At 48.5% G+C, this 17,163-nt stretch overlaps 1 protein-coding gene across 4 annotated transcripts in view; it reads right to left on the minus strand.

Annotated features, from left to right (window-relative positions):
- CFAP92 (cilia and flagella associated protein 92 (putative)) overlaps nucleotides 1-17,163 on the minus strand; it is a gene marked incomplete at its 3' end in the record, with an annotated part of 103,926 nt that overhangs the window by 32,114 nt on the left and 54,649 nt on the right. For all 4 annotated transcript variants that reach the window (XM_082413934.1, XM_082413933.1, XM_082413931.1 and 1 more), the window contains 3 exons: nucleotides 16,418-16,558; nucleotides 12,065-12,249; nucleotides 2,327-3,231 (listed from right to left, as the gene is read on the minus strand). In XM_082413934.1, coding sequence (XP_082270060.1) covers nucleotides 2,327-3,231; nucleotides 12,065-12,249; nucleotides 16,418-16,558 — 1,231 coding nt within the window. The remainder of the gene's footprint in view (nucleotides 1-2,326; nucleotides 3,232-12,064; nucleotides 12,250-16,417; nucleotides 16,559-17,163) is intronic.

Consider the following 17,163-nt stretch of genomic DNA (forward strand, 5'->3'; position numbering starts at 1 on the left):
CTGGTGCTGGGCTTGTCCCTATACTTAACGCCACTCAATGTACAAAAGGTATATAGAGTTATAGCACCCCTAGATTTTCTCTAATTGTTTAATATATTGTGCAGTGTTTAATACATTACACCCTTAAAGCTGTCTGTCCACCTTTATTTCAAAAATCTAAACACAGGGCCAGCATATACTTAAGTTCAGCATTTGATGGTGAAATTTAAATTTGAATAAAATAGTATACACCCCCCAAAATTAAGTGTACAATTCAGCGGTTTTAGTATACTCCCAAAGTTGTGCAACCACAAACACTGTCTAATCCTAGGACATTTTCATCACTCCCCACTTCTCCTGCATCCCTCCTCTCAGACCTTGGAAACCACTGATCTATCTCTATGGACTTGACTATTCTAGACATTTCTTATGAATGGAATCATATAATAGGTAGCCTTTTATGTCTGGCTCCTTTTATTAGCATAATATTTTTATTTATTTATTTTTGGCTGCATTGGGTCTTCATTGCTGCACGCAGGCTTTCTCTAGTTGCAGCGAGCGGGGCCTACTCTTCACTGTGGTGCGCGGGCTTCTCACTGTGGTGGCTTCTCTTGTTGCGGAGCACGGGCTCTAGGCACACGGGCTTCAGTAGTTGTGGCGCACGGGCTAAGTTGCTCTGCGGCATGTGGGATCTTCCTGGACCAGGGATTGAACCTGCGTCCCATGCACTGACAGGCGGATTCTTAACATCTGTGCCACCAGGGAAGTCCCTATTAGCATAATTTTTAATTGAGGCATATTGATTACAATATTAGTTTTAGGTGTACAACATGGTGATTCAAAATTTTTATACATTATGCTCCATTTATAGTTACTACAAAATATTGTACTGTGCTGTACGATAGATCCTTGTAGCTTATTTATTTTATATGCGATAGTCTGTACCTCTTCCTCCCCTACCCCTATCTTGCCCCTCCCCCCTTCCCTCTCCCCACTGGTAACCACTAGTTTGTCCTCTCTGTGAGTCTGTTTCTTTTTTGTTGTATTCACTAGTTTATTTTTTAGATTCCACATGTAGGTGATAACATACAGTGTTTGTCTTTCTCTGTCTGACTTATTTCACTTAGCACAATGCCCTCCAGGTCACTTAGCATAATGAGTTTTTGTTTGTTTGTTTGTTTTGGCTGAGCCAGGTCTTAGTTGCGGCTCGCGGGCTCCTTAGTTGCGGCAGGCGGGCTCCTTAGTTGCAGCTCACCGGCTCCTTAGCTGTGACATGCAAACTCTTAGTTGCGGCATGCATGAGGGATCTAGTTCCCGGACCACGGATCAAACTCGGGCCCCCTGCGTTGGGAGTGCGAGTCTTACCCACTGCACCACCAGGGAAGTCCCCTAGCATAATGTTTTTAAGGTTCATCCGTGTTGAAGTATCTGTATCAATACTTCATTCCTTTTTGACGGCTGAATATTATTCCATGGTATGGATGTTTTGTTCATCAGCTGATGGACATTGGAGTTGTTTCACTTTCTGATTATTATAAATAACGGTGCTGTGAACATCCGTGTGCACGTTTTTGTGTGTACGCATGCTTTCAGTTCTCCTGGGAGGATACCCAGCCGGGAGGCAGCCTCCCCGCCTCCCCCGCCCCCACGCTCTTGGCCATCAGCACATCAAGACAGGCCCCCTCCCGGGTGGACAGAGTCAACACCTGGACTCCCTGCTGTGGTCAGCATCTGGGTCATGGGGCATCTGAGCTCTGAGAACAGACAGGGGGGCCTCCAGACTACAGAAGGAAGGCCCATTGATCCAAACTAGGATAGCTGCAAATCGTGAAAGAAAAAGAGAGGTATCCCGTCACCAAAACTAAAGAACGGAAGGACCACGAGGGGCCACCGGCTGCAGCCCAGAAGGGGACGCTTCCGTTGCCTCTGCAACACCTCCAGGGGGCGGCCATCGGGGGCGCCTGGGCCTCCAGGGAAGGGGACTTCTGCAACGTACGCAGCCCTCTGGCCTCACAATAACCCGCCCTGTCTCCCTTGGGACGAGCTGACGTCTGTGTCCCTGGGGTGTCCCGCTCAGGGCAGTGCAGAACACTCTGCCCCCCGCTGGCCGGGGGGCACCTCGGGAGGCTGAAGGCAGCACCCAGTTTCCTGAACCAGCCTCCCTTCCATATACCCCTGAAGTCTTCGCTTCAACCAAAGGCAAGCGGTTCTCCCAGTTGCTGAGCTCTGCGAAATGCCTTATGAAAACCCCGAGAGGCACCGAATCAACAGGTCCCTCCCACAGTCGGCGACACGGAACGTGAGCTTGGCCACCCCTCCCCACCCAGAAACGCGGCGACCTACCTACCGGCTCTGGTGGCTCTCCCACAGCCGCCTCAGGCCCCGGTCGGCCAAGCCCTCCAGGATGAGGAGGCGGCCCCGCCCGTCCAGCAGGTGGAAGCCGGTGAGCACGTCCAGGTCCGGCCGCTCCTGGACCTTCGCCCGCATCTTCAAGGCGGACAGGATCTGCGGGACGTCCTCCACGGGGCAGGAGTCCAGGCCCAGGGCCCCGGCGTTGATCACGGTGACGTCCTGCAGGAGGCCGTGCAGGAGTGAGAGCTTCCTGGACGCGAACACGAAGATGACGCGGCCAAACGGGGAGGCCGTGGGGCTGGCGTGCAGGGCCTCGGTCCCGGCCCGCAGCGGCACCGCCACGCCCACCCGCAGCTTCAGCAGGCAGCTGGCCTCCAGGTAGTCGCCCGGGGGCATCGGGCCGTGCCGCAGGCCGTCTCCGGGCACCCGGAACCCCACCACCTTCCTGCTCCTGCCGTCATGGCCGAGGCGCGTGGCCTTGGGCTCGCAGCTGTGGACGGGGACGGCCAGGTTCAAGTACTTGTGGCCAAGGAGGAGGTCGGCAAAGCTGACCTGGGCAACCCCGTAAGGGTCCCACATCTTATCCTGGGTTTCAAAGGGGTTGTTCTCCGTCTCTTTCGGGGAAATTAGGGTCTGGAGGTTGAGGTACGAATCCAGCGGGTCCTCCCCAAACAGGGCAGGCTTGCGGGAATACCCCTCTGACTTGCGGTCCCGGTCATGAACTTCCACCACCATGGGGGGGCCCTCCAGGTATTCCCTCAGGTCGCTGGGGTGCATGGCCCCAAGGAAGATGACGTTGACGTCCTGGAAGTAGACGTGGGTCCCATGGGGCTGGCCCTCAGTCCTGTGCACCGGGGTCCTGTGGAACTGGTACCTGCAGTAGACGGGGGTGCACAGCCGCTGCGAGAGAGCAGGGGCGGCGGTCACGGGTGCGGCCGCGGGCGCCCCCTGCCGGCCCCCCTCCCCTCCAGGTGGCCCCCACCCAGGGGCTCAAGTCCCGGCCCCAGGCTCACCCCCGGCAGCCCCGGCAGCCCCTGCGGCCTGTGGTTCCTCATTCACAAACCCCAAGGACAGAGCCCACTCTGCAAGGCCACCACGAGGCCCGAGAGCCACGTGTACAGCACCGAGCTGGCGGCTGAAGCAACTACTTCCCCCGGATGGCCAGTGCCACGAGGACAGGCCCTGTGCCTTCTTGCCGTCCCACGGCCGGGCACAGAAAGTGTGGAGAGGAGTGGCTTCTAGAACAGAGAATCCGTGTTTCCCAGACACGCATCTGGAGGGCTGGCACGGCGCACCTTTAGCATATAAAGTGACCAAGCAGAACTTGGGTTTAAGAGGACTCGCAGGCTGAGCTGGAGGCGGGGGGCAGGGCTGTGTCGGGACAGAAACAGGGAACCTGGCGCATGCTACGACTTTATCATCAGAAGCTCACCGTTACACAAGGGTGTGGTCCGAATGCATACTCCCAGGGTACTATTTATTTTACTATTTCTTTTACCATTGATGCTGAAATTTTATTTTAAAATAATCCTGGGTTGGTAGGGCTCCCAGGTACCTGGCAGAAAAAATTAAGGAAACCTTCTGGAGAAATCCACTTCCAACCTAGGCCTCAAAGAATTCCCACAGAGAAAGTTCCATCGAACATGGGGATCATAGTAAAAATCACAAAACTCCTAAGGGCAAAAGGTACCACTAGCAAAACCAGATGTACAAAGGCACAGGTATTAGAATGATCAGGAACATAAAATAAATCTATTTGTTCGGTTTTTAAAAAATAAAAGTATATCATCAAGGTCAAAACTATTGTAATTCTCTATTACTCAGCCATAAAAAGGAACAAAATTGAGTCATCTGTTGAGACGTGGATGGACCTAGAGTCTGTCATACAGAGTGAAGTAAGTCAGAAAGAGAAAAACAAATATCGTATATTAACATATGTATGTGGAACCTAGAAAGATGGTACAGATGAACCAGTTTGCAGGGCAGAAGTTGAGACACAGATGTAGAGAACAAACGTATGGAACCAAGGGGGGAAAACCGTGGTGGGGTGGGGATGGTGGTGTGCTGAATTGGGCGATTGGGGTTGATATGTATACACTGATGTGTATAAAATTGATGACTAATAAGAACCTGCAGTATAAAAAAACAAACAAACAAAAAACAACTAATACTAAACTTTCTTTGGGTTATTTGTATGGAAATATGTTAATATAAACGTTTCAGACATTACATTAAATTTCTAAAAATCTTATATGTTCTGATATAATGTTATAAGTCATAATTCTAGTTATTACTTTAAAATGTATATCTCAGAAATACGTAAAAAAAAAAACTATCGTAATTCTATTTACTAGCAATGAAAATTCTAAAACTGAAAATTTTAAAATATCACCTACAACAGCATCAAAACATACAATGCTTAGGAAGAAACGAAAGACGTGTAAGACCTGTACACTGAAAAGTACAAAACATTGCAGAGAGAAATTAAAGAAAATCTAAATGAAGAAATATACCATTTTTATGGTTAGGAAAATGCAATTAATTCTAGAGGAATCACAGACCTAAACATAAAAGCTAAAATCATACCCCTTCTAGAAGAAAACACAGGGTAGTATCTTCATAAACTTGGGGTGGAAAAAAGATTTATTTGATATGACACAAAAAGCACTAATCGTAACAGAAAAAGTTGATAAGATGGACTTCATCAAAGACACTATTAAGAAAATTAAAGTCAAGGTCCAGATGGGCAGAAAATATGTACAATGCATATATATCTGACAAAGGACTTGTATCCACAATATATTAATAAAAAGAATATCTATAAATCAATAATCAAAAAGAAAAAGAAAAGAGGAGCTGTCAAATCTGGTTAAACGGAATAAGCACACCCACCCTGCACCTCCCACTGAATACAACAGAAAGCATGCTTCAACTAAGAGTCCGCATGCCGCAACTAAGAAGCCCGCATGCCACAACGAAGGTCCCGTGTGCCGCAACTAAGATCCGGCGCAGCCTAAATAAATAAATAAATATTAAAGAAAAAAAAAACCCTAGAGAGATGCACGGAGCTGCTTCTGAAAAGTAAAAGGCAGTGGGCAGACTGGAGAAAGAGACCAAACCCAGTGAGTTTCCTGGGTTTTATTCTCTTCCTGCATGTCCCAGGCTAGACGCAAAGGAAGCCTGAATCCCAGAATCATGCACCAGGCATGGAGAGACAGAGCTGCCTTTCTGTTCCAAGGAACGGGGTGGGGGAACCCTATGAGACAGAGAGAGTGGAAGGAAATCCCCTATTGCTTTTCTCTCCTGGACCTGCCCTCCGGCAAGTTCAAGTTCCCAACCTGTAATCTGTTTGCAGTGGCAGCAGCTGGGCAGGCAACTGAAAATCTGAGCGAGGGGAATCCTCTTTGAATAGATAAACTGTGATACAAACAGTGTATCAAAATGTCCAGTTCCTTGGCTCTCATGCTTGACTGATGGTCACCGAGCTCCTGTTCGTACCAGGCCCCGGGCTGGGCGCCGGGGATGCTGACAGCATGGTCCCTTGTGCGGGCGACTTCAGCCCACTGGGGACATGAACTAAACATCAGGTCATGCGGTTTAAGTGGCAGACTGAACACATACATCTGGTTACACCCCTCACCGAACCCCCCTAAAACCACAGGGAATTTTTTTTTAAGACGTAAACATACAAGGACAAGGAGAAGAGAACAGAAGCCAGCATGAGCGCTGGAAGGGTGACAAGCAAGTGGTGCAGGCACAGCACAGGCGAGGAGGCCAAATCCCAAGCACGTAATGGAGAAGCCGAGAACCAGCCACATTCTCTGCAAAATCCTCGAAAGACTTAGGAACCGGCAGGACCCAGCATCTCTGGATCTGGGGGTCACAGGGAAGAGCCCAGCAAGGGAACCGTTGCGAGTCCCGAGAAGCCAGCCGGCCCAAGTGCCCTCCCCTCCCCTACTGCTTGGCGGGAGGCTGTTAGCTTGTTGTGCAGGCAAATGAATACAGGGTCCTGAGAGCTTCAAAACACGGATGAGAGAGAAAAGAGGAGACCTAAACTAATGGAGAGGCACACTGAATTCAGGGGTTGGAAGGCTCAACACAGTAAGACGTGAGTTCTCCCCAGACTGATCTGTGGATTTAATGCAAAGCCAGGCAAAATCCCAGCACAAGTTTTTGTAGATAGAGGCAAGCTGATTCTAAAATTTATATGAAAGGGCAAAGAAACTGGAAGAGCTAACACAATTTTGGAAAAGAAGAATAAAGGATCCAGAAATAGACCTCTACCAGTACAGCCAACTGATTTTTGTCAGAAATGCAAAAGAAATTCAATGAAAAAAAAAAAAAAAGGCTTTTCCACAAATGGTGCTGGAACTATTAGTCATGTGTATGCAAAAAAAAAAAAGAACATTAACTTAAACCTTATACATAAATTAACTCAAAACTGATTATAGATCCAAATGTAAAACTATAAACATATAGAAGAAAACCCCTGTCACCAGGGGTTAGGTGAAGAGTTCTTAGATGTGACACAAAAACACAATCCATAGAAGACAAAAATGTATAATTTAGACTTCATCAAAATTAAAATAAGAGAATAAAAAGGCAGACTACAGACTGGGAGAAAATATCTGCAAAGAATATATCCAAAAGAGGACTTGTATCCAGAATAGATTTAAAAACTCTCAACTCAACAACAGGAAAACTAAGTACTCAGTTGAGAACTTCTCTGGTGGCGCAGTGGTTATGAATCCGCCTGCCAATGCAGGGGACACGGGTTCGGGCCCTGGTCCGGGAAGATCCTACATGCCGCGGAGCAACTCAGCCCGTGCGCCACGACTACTGAGCCTGTGCTCTGGAACCCGTGAGCCACAGCTACAGAAGCCCGCGAGCCTAGAGCCCGTGCTCCGCAACAAGAGAAGCCACCGCAATGAGAAGCCCACGCACTGCAACGAAGAGTAGTCCCCACTCGCCGCAACTAGAGAAAGCCCATGCACAGCAACGAAAACCCAATGCAGCCAAAAATAAATAAATTTATAAAAAGAAAAAAAGAACTCAGTTGAAATGTGGGCAAAAACTTGAATTGACACTTCACCAAAGGGGCCATAAAGTGGCAGATAAGCAGACTAAGAGATGCGCCACATCACTCTGCATCAGGGAAATGCATGGTAAACCCCGATGAGATAACACTGCATACTCATTAGAGTGGCCAAAATTAAAAATAAAACACTGGCAATACCAAGTTCTGGGAAGGATAAGGAGCAGCTGGAACCCTCGCACACCACTGGTAAGAATGCAGCCATACTCTCTCCATAGATCCCAGGAAGCCCACTTGTGGGCATTTATCCTAAAGAACTGAAGGCTTATGTTCACACAAAAGCACGTACACAGATGTTTTAGCAGCTGTATTCGTAACTGCCCCAAACCAGAAACAACCTAAACATCCTCCATGGGTTAACGGACAGACAGACTGCGGTTACATCCAGCTGCAGAATACGACTCAGCAGCAAAAAGGGATGAATTCTAGCTTGCAGGAATCTCGCCGGCATCGTGCTGAGTGAAGGAGGCTGTACGTGTTGTTCCCTGCTGGAGCAGAGGTTGTTAGTGTGGATGTTACACAATATATAACCCCATCTGTATGACAATCTTCAAAAGTTAAAACTATCACGACGAACACATCTGCGGTTGCCGGGAGTGCGGGTGGGGAAGATGTGGTCGCAAAGGGGTAGTACAGAAGAGTTTGGGGGCCGCGGTCACAGAGGCGTTCTGTATCCTTACCGTGGTTGTGAGAACACTGACCCACCCACGAAGTGAAAGTTACAGAACTGTACACCAAGAGAAAACAGTCGATTCTGTAGGATGTTTTGACTTTTCTGCTTGCTATTTTAAAAATTTAAAAACCAGAGGGTCTCTGGAATGACGAACAGCTGATGGCATTCGGCTCCTATCCAAACCAGATGTATTAGGTGACCAAATGCTCATGGACCATCCAATGCAGACCCCACGTCCTTTTCATCCCTTGGCTACCAGACCCTTACCCTCCAGGCGGGCAACTGGGAGAGACCTCCAGAGACCGACCTTGAGGTCTCCCCACCACCAGCCCACCGCAGCATGAGGCTCAGAACCCACAAGCCCGCTCGGCACCCAAGGCTGCTTTTGAGGCCCCCACTCTTAACTATGAGCAGCGAACCAAGGGATTAAGACAGATGTGACGATGGAGACCAAACAAACAGAAAAACCAACTTGAGGAAACAAGGACTGTACAAACAGGGACGGCGACCCACGAAGCAGGAAAACACTGCTGAGTCGGCGGCCCCAGGGCCACCCCCAGATCCGTGATTCTCTAGGAGGACCTCAGGACTCGGCTGTGGTCGGACCCACAGCTGGGCTTCACAAAGGCCAGAGGAGACCAGGCAAAGCCTGCAAAGGGAAAAGGGCTGCGAGGCAAAGCAGGGGCACAGGCGCCAGCTCCCCATGGCCTCCTCCTGTGTGTCCCAGGATGCACTCACTGAGCTGCTGCACAACTGACTGTGACAACTCAGGTGACGTACTGTCCACCGGGGAGCTCACTGGAGACCTAGCACCCAGGGTTTTGATTGGGGCTGGTACTAGGCTCCCCCAGCCTGTGCCAATATGCCAGGCGCCCTGGAGGAAAGCATGGTCAGCACTGTTGGCAGAAATAGTCAGGCCCAGGAACCACTCTCATCAGAGAAAGATTCAAGTTCCTAGACACCTGCCAAGGGCCAGCCTTTCAAGCAGACCTTTTTATAGATAGTCACCTTGGCAATCTAGATTCAATACAATCCCTATTAAATTACCAATGGCATTTTTCACAGAACTAGAACAAAAAATTTTTAAATTTGTATCGAAACACAAAACACCCCAAATAGCCAAAGCAATCTTGAGAAAGAAAAACAGAGCTGGAGGAATCACATGCCCTGACTTCAGACTATACTACAAAGCTACAGTAATCAAAACAGTATGGTACTGGCACAAAAACAGACACAGAGATTAATGGAACAGGATAGAAAGCCCAGAAATAAACCCATGCACCTATGGTCACCTAATCTGTGACAAAGGAAGCAAGGATATAAAATGGAGAAAAAACAGTCTCTTCAATAAGTGGTGCTGGAAAAACTGGACAACTACATGTAAAAGAATGAAATTTGAACACTCCTTAACACCATACACAAAAATAAACTCAAAATGGATTAAAGACCTAAATGTAAGACCGGATACTATTAAACTCTTAGAGGAAAACATAGGCAGAACACTCTCTGACATAAATTGCAGCAATATCTTTTTGGATCCACCTCCTAGAGTAATGAAAATGAAAACAAAAAAATAAACAAATGGAGCCTAATTAAACTTAAAAGCTTTTGCACAGCAAAGGGAACCAAAAACAAAACAAGAAGACAACCCACAGAATGGGAGAAAATATTTGCAAACGAAAAGACCAACAAAGGATTAATCTCCAAAATATGCAAACAGCTCATGCAGCTCAATATCAAAAAAACCAACAACCCAATTAAGAAATGGACAGAAGATGCAAACAGACAATTCTCTAAAGAATACATACAGGGCTTCCCTGGTGGCGCAGTGGTTGAGAATCTGCCTGCCAATGCAGGGGACACGGGTTCGAGCCCTGGTCTGGGAAGATCCCACATGCCGTGGAGCAACTAGGCCCGTGAGCCACAGCTACTGAGCCTGTGCGTCTGGAGCCTGTGCTCCGCAACAAGAGAGGCCGCGATAGTGAGAGGCCTGCGCACCGTGATGAAGAGCGGCCCCCGCTTGCCACAACTAGAGAAAGCCCTCGCACAGAAACGAAGACCCAACACAGCCATAAATTAAATAAATAAATAAATATTACAAAAAAAAAGAATACATACAGATGGCCAAAAAGCACGTGAAAAGATGTTCAACATCTCTAATTATCAGAGAAATGCAAATCAAAAATACAATGAGGTATCACCTCACACCAGTCAGAATGGCCATCATCAAAAAAATCTGCAAACAATAAATGCTGGAAAGGGTGTGGAGAAAAGGGAACCCTCCTACACTGGTGGTGAGAATATAAATTGGTGCAGCCACTATGAAGAACAGTATGGAGGTTCCTTAAAAAACTAAAAATAAAGCTACCATATGACCCAGTAATCCCACTACTGGGCATATATCTGGAGAAAACCGTAATTCAAACAGATACATGGGGCTTCCCCGGTGGCACAGTGGTTAAGAATCCACCTGCCAATGCAGGGGACATGGGTTCAAGCCCTGGTCCGGGAAGATCTCACATGCCGTGGAGCAACTAAGTCCGTGCGTCACAACTACTGAGCCTGCGCTCTAGAGCCCACAAGCCACAACTACTGAGCCCGCGTGCCACAGCTACTGAAGCCCATGCACCTAGAGCCCATGCTCCGCAACAAGAGAAGCCACCGCAATGAGAAGCCTGCACACTGCAATGAAGAATAACCCCCGCTTGCCGCAACTAGAGAAAAGCCCGCGTGCAGCAATGAAGACCCAATGCAGCCAAAAATAAATAAATAAATAAATTTATATACATAAAGAAAAAAAGATACATGTACCCCAGTGTTCACTGCAGCTCTGCTTACAACAGCTAGGACATGGAAGAAAACTAATTGTCCATCGATGGATGGATAATTTATCCAGGAGTGGATAAAGAAGTTGTGGTACATGTACACAATGGAATATTACTCAGCCATTAAACAGAATGAAATAATGCCATTTGCAGCAACATGGATGGACCTAGAAATTATCCTACTAAGTGAAGTAAGTCAGACAGAGGACAAATATCATACGATATTGCTTATATGTGGAATCTAAAAAAATGGTACAAATGAACTTATTTACAAAACAGAAATAGAGTCACAGATGTAGAAAACAAACTTATGGTTACCAGGGGAGAGGGGGGAGGGATAAATTGGGAGATTGGCATTGGGAGATCACACCACTATATATAAAATAGATAACTAACAAGGAGCTACTGTATAGCACAGGAAATTCTACTCAATACTCTGTAATGATCTATATAGGAAAAGAATGTAAAAAGGGTGGATAAGTGTATATGCATAACTGATTCACTTTACTGTGTACCTGAAACTAACACAACATGGTAAATCAACTATACTCCAATAAAAATTTTTTTTAAACTGAAGGAAAATGATTTTTTAACCTGGAATTCTATACCCTAACTATCAATCAAGTATAAGGGTAGAATAAGGATATTTTCAGACATAGGAGATCATAAAACAAGTATCTCCCATTAACCTCTTCTCAGAAAGCTACAGGAGGATGTGCTCCAGCAAAATCAAAGAGGAAACAAAGCAAGAGCAAGACACAGAATCCAGGGACAGGGACCCACCAGGAGAGGAACAGGGGACTCCCAAGGTAAACAGCAGCGCTAAACTGGCTGGTTCAAAATCAGTGAGCATTAGGTGAGCACCGCTGCTGGAACAAAGAAGCACAGGGCTCCTCGTGAGCGGAGGGCCGCTACCTGCACCTGAAGAACCCTGTGGTGCAGCAGGGGAGACCTCACACTTGGTACCTCCTGATCCCAGGAACCTAATCTCTTTACTGTCTGGCTGTGAGATCCTAAATGAGGAAATGGGGTTGATAATCGTACTTCTCATGCAGGGCCACTGCGGGTGAGGGGCGACAGGCGACGGGCAGATGGCTGGGAAAAGCAGCTCTCAAACCAGCTGGGCTGGCTCACTCTTACCTCTAGTTCACTGAAGGACACAGACCGTGATGGAAGGCAGGAAACACACTTGACCTCTATGGTCAGGGGGTTTAAGTCCCGCTTTTGCTCTTCAGTCATGAGGGGAACTTCTGTTTTTAGGGTCAAAAAACAATCTAAGACGTTGGCCGACCTCCCACTGCCACGACTCACGACAGTTTGCCATCCTGCGGGGAGATACACGCAGCGTTAGGATGTTACTCAGGACGGCCCCTAGACCAGCACAGAAGGGATCAGGCAACCTGAGAGCCAAAGACAAAATTACACCAAAAAGAGGAAAACTTTAAAACATAATAATTGGGAAACACCTACAGGCAGCATGTCTGCACCACTTTTTCAACTGGGGTCCCATAGGTTCTCTAAGAGAATTTCATTTTGTGATTTAATCTTGATCACCTTGTGATATAAGCATTTCCTGGATCATCTAGAGGCTACAATCAGGAACAATGATGCTTGGGTCCCACCCCCAGTCTCATGGGCTTGGTCTGGGCTGTAGCCTCCACACTGGGATTTTTTAAAATCTCTCCAGGTAATTCTAGAACCACCAGACTTGCGCTGCGAGTCCCATAGTTACTGGCCGTATGTGGATATTTATGTTTAAATTAATTAAAATTAAATATAATTTAAAATGCACTTCCTTCGGACTTCCCTGTTGGTCCAGTGGTTAAGACTCCGCACTTCCACTGCAGGGGGCACAGGTTCAATCCCTGGTCAGGGAACTAAGATCCCACATGCCGCGCAGCATGGCCAATAAATAAATTAATTAATTAAAAGGCACTTCCTTCATCACATGAGTCCCACGTCACACGCTCAGCAGCCATGTGTGGCTATGAGCAGACACGGAACAAGTCCTTCACTGCAGAAAGCTCTGGAGCACTTCTCCAGGCAGTTCTCTTAGACTAGAACACATTCAGGAACAAACAACACCAGTGTCTGTGTTTGGTGCCCAGCGGTGTCACTTTCACTGTTGTAATCCAGGGAGGGAAGAGTAGGTACTGACGTAGAACACAAGTGGTACATTCGAGCCAAATCCAGCCTGGCACACCTCCTGCCGTGACAGTTGTGCAACAGTGCGACTGCAGAAAAGGGTGGGTGACTTGACCACTGCAGGGCACGTGGGCAGCTGTGAGAATACTTTTCTCGCAAAAGGGGCCCATACATTTCACCAGGTGGAGAGACACTGGTGAAGGCCAAAAAAAAAAGAGCAAAGCTCCAGATTTGCAAGCAGATTTTTCAAACCCTAAATCTGACTGTTAGGCATCATGTGACCTACAACAAGTTAGAGGCTCTTTGAGGCTCGATTTCGTGGTGTGCAAAATGGACAGAGATACCACCTTTCTTAGGGTTAAGAGGATGAAGAGGGGTTATGTCCGGGAAGGTATCAGGAACATTGCCCTCCTAGCACAGGGTCCGTGCTCAGAAAGACCAGTTCTATTTCTTTCATGATGCTGGTAAATATATTTTTAGGGCATGTGAGAGCCCCATCACTCACACTCAGAAAGAGCAGTTGCTTCCAGAACAAGTCCTGGGCCCGAGGTGTGCACTGTCTGCCTGGGCCATGGGCATCTCCTAGGGACCCCCCACTTCTCCCTGTGACTCTCTTCAATAAACCAACTCATTAAGACCATAGCCAATTCTGATTTGTGTTCTAGAACTTTGTAAGCCTTTTCATAGAAGATTGCCCAGTTTAGAAGGACTCTCTAGTGCAAACATCTACTCATATCATCATTCAGAAATCTCAGGTGATGTCAGCCATGGTCCAGGGCAGGGATCTCAACCTCAGCACTACTGACACTTGAGGACTGATAATTATTCGTCATGAGGACCATCCTGTGCATCATGGGACATTCAGCAGTGTCCCACTCCCACTTGTGACACCCAAAGATGCCTCACAGAGTGCCAAGGGTCCCCGGGGGCATAAGTGCCCAAGGTGAGAACCACTGTCCCATGTAAGGAACAAGGTAAGGGCTAGTGGCCACCACAAGGTTTGTGCACCTACAGCTGCCGGACTTGAACATGATAGGTCCAGGGATGTCAAGTGATCGTCCAAGGACTCCTGGCCAATAAGCAGCGGAACCAGTGTCGAAACCAGTCCTGTGTGGCTAAAAGTGTGGCCCCTCCTCTATGCAGTAAATGTAAGAGTTCACTCCAAACATAGAACCTTTCTAGACACTTACTGGCCAACAATATTTACCACTAAGGTATGCAAAGTCTGTGGCCTAATCTTAAATTGAAGATGGGGTTTCCCTGGTGGTGCAGTGGTTGAGAATCCGCCTGCCAATGCAGGAGACACGGGTTCAAGCCCTGGTCCGGGAAGATCCCACATGCCGTGGAGCAGCTAAGCCCATGCGCCACAACTACTGAGCCTGTGCTCTAGAGCCCACAAGCCACAACAACTGAACCCACGTGCCAGAACTACTGAAGCCCACATGCCTAGAGCCTGTGCTCTTCAACAAGAGAAGCCACCACAATGAGAGGCCCGCGCACCGCAAAGAAGAGTAGCCCCCGCTCGCCGCAACTAGAGAAAGCCTGCGCGCAGCAACGGCGACCCAACACAGCTAAAAATAAATACAATAAAATAATTTATTTAAAAAAAATTAAATTGAAGATGACCAAAAATAATCATTCTAGCTTTGGAATAATCTTATGCGATTGTATTTTATGGCAAAAAGAAACCTACAGTTGGCCTGCTGAGCCATGGCCACTTGCAGTCATGACCACGAGCCGTGGCCTCGGTGCCAGGGAGCATGCCCAGGGCCCTACACGCAGCCCACCCAGATGTCCGGGCGAAGCAGCTGCCACCTCCTCACCAGTAACCGGTCTGAGTTCTGCTGTGTGCAGGGCTCCCCGCTAAGCCGTTTACACACATTATCTCTCGTGATCCTTCCTACAGCCCCCTGGGGTGGGAGTTCTTGTCCCCATTTTACAGATGAGGAAACTGAGACTCAGAGAAAGCAGGCGACCTGCTGGTAAAGGGCTGAGCCAGGATTCAAAGTCTGTTTGTCACTCTCGCAACAACTGTCACTGTACAGGGCCATGGCGGCACAGGTTAAACGGAGGGGAGGCCCAGGCGCCTCTTGGCTTCACCTGCTGGAAATGGTCACACCGGGCAGACCAGGACCATTCAGTGTCTCCCTCCCCTCACAGCAAAGTAAGGAGCAGGTCAGGCAGGTCCCCCGGGGCCCACCCGCCTGGAGGAGCACCGGTTGCTTCTGGGTTCAAGACCAAAGAAGCATGAACCAAAGTCACTGCCCCAGGCGGGGCCACGTGGCCGCTGCGTGAAAGGCCCGGTCCTCCTGGACACGGCTCAGCAGTGGGTAAGAGTCTCTGAAAACTCACTCTGGGTGGAACTAATTTTCAAAAATCCATCTAAACGTGTGGACAAAAAAGTTAATAGTAGTTCCTCAAAACAGATCGACATCAACCCAAGCGCTTGTGGGAATAAGGATTTTCCTGGCACCCCCGGCACTGGACTCTACTGACCCTCCACGTTTGCCTAAGTTTCTCCACATCGGCCAGAAGGGGGCACTCGTTCACCCTGATGGCCAAAAACCCCACAGTGAAATAAGTTTGAAATTATTTTCTCTAAAAAGAAAAAGAAGAGGGTTCCCCCCGTATTCCCTTTTTAAAACAAAGTCACATAATTTTACCCAAAATATATTCTGAGCCTTCCATTATCTAAACATATGGACATAATAAATACCTACTTATTGTTTATCAAACTTAGTTTATAAACTGTGGTAGATCTTGCAAAGCAAATGAAGCAAACCCCTGTTCTGCCACTGAGCTGTGTGCCCTCGGGTTAAGTTGCTTGACTTCTTTGAGTTTTGATTCCTCCCTGAAAAAATCGTGACAATAATGACCACCCCCCATACCACCAGCGCCAGTTCCCTGGGAAGATCAGAGTTGGTCGTGAGAAGTAAATGATCGGACATAAATACTGGTTGCCTTTCCTCATTTCCTTTGCTAGACGTCTTTGTAAAAATCTGCAGGAACGCGTTTATACAAAGGAGCATCTTATGTAGCAAACAAAACCGTGATGTTTCTTATTCTCACGTTTGCTTGGACTTTGGAATCAGACCTAGGTTCAAAGCCAGGCTTCGCTTACTCGCTGCGTCCTCCTGGCCGACGCGTTTGACCTCGCTGCGCCTCCCCTCGCTGCGCCTCCCCTCGCTGCGCCTCCGTTTCCCGCTCTGTATAGTGGAGACACGCCCACTTGGCGGGGGCTGCTAACAGCACGGGGCAGGGGCTCGGTCACCGCGAGTGTCCTGTGTGCGGGCATTCTAGCCACACGGGACGAGGAGACCGGACGCTGCTGGGAACGGGTGTGGCTACCTGCGAGGAGTGGCATCACCGCCAGCTGCACGGCGAAGGTGCCCTGCTTCCCGTGGCCTGCCAGCCTGGAGTCTGTCTCCATGCGAGATTGCTCCCTCCTCCTCTGGCTTTTCCTCCCCGCGTCTGATTCTTTCCGTTTAACTGTGAAATCAGAGGAAGGGAATAAACGTTAAGAGGAGCCCCTGTCCCAGAGGCTGTATGTGCCTGCTTCACGCGGCAGGGATGCGGAAGGCTCTGGGGGGCTCCCTGGAGGCAGAGTCTGTGCCCCTGCTCTATCCCAGCAACCGGGAGACGCATCCCAACACGGACAGCAGTCGTCGGTTACACGCAGCAGGAAATTACGGGGTCCTGATCCGCCACTCGCCACTACCCAGAGCCAGCTGTGACGACACCAGCGCCACACAATACCCAAGTTCTCCACCCCGTCGGCTTATAACCGCAGTGCAGCGCTGAGGGTTGGGCTTTGAAGCTGGACCACCAAAGGTCTAGAATCAGCTCTCTCCCTCCTGCAGGGAAAGCGCCTTAACCATTCTGAGCCTCGACGCCCCCGTCTGTCGAATGGGGGCAGCACCTGCCTCCTAAGGGCATCGAGAAGAGTCAGTGGGCAAAGGTACATAAGATGCTCAGCTCAGCACCCAGCTTAGATCAAGAAGAAAAAGGAGACGATAAGACACATAAGTGTGGGTAACTAAAACCATGAGCTATAGGTTCTGTGACAGAGAGACCAATGGAACAGACCATTGCGG

Source organism: Balaenoptera physalus (assembly GCF_965194825.1).
Source record: "Balaenoptera physalus genome assembly, chromosome: 11".
In the NCBI taxonomy this organism is placed as follows: Eukaryota; Metazoa; Chordata; class Mammalia; order Artiodactyla; family Balaenopteridae; genus Balaenoptera; species Balaenoptera physalus.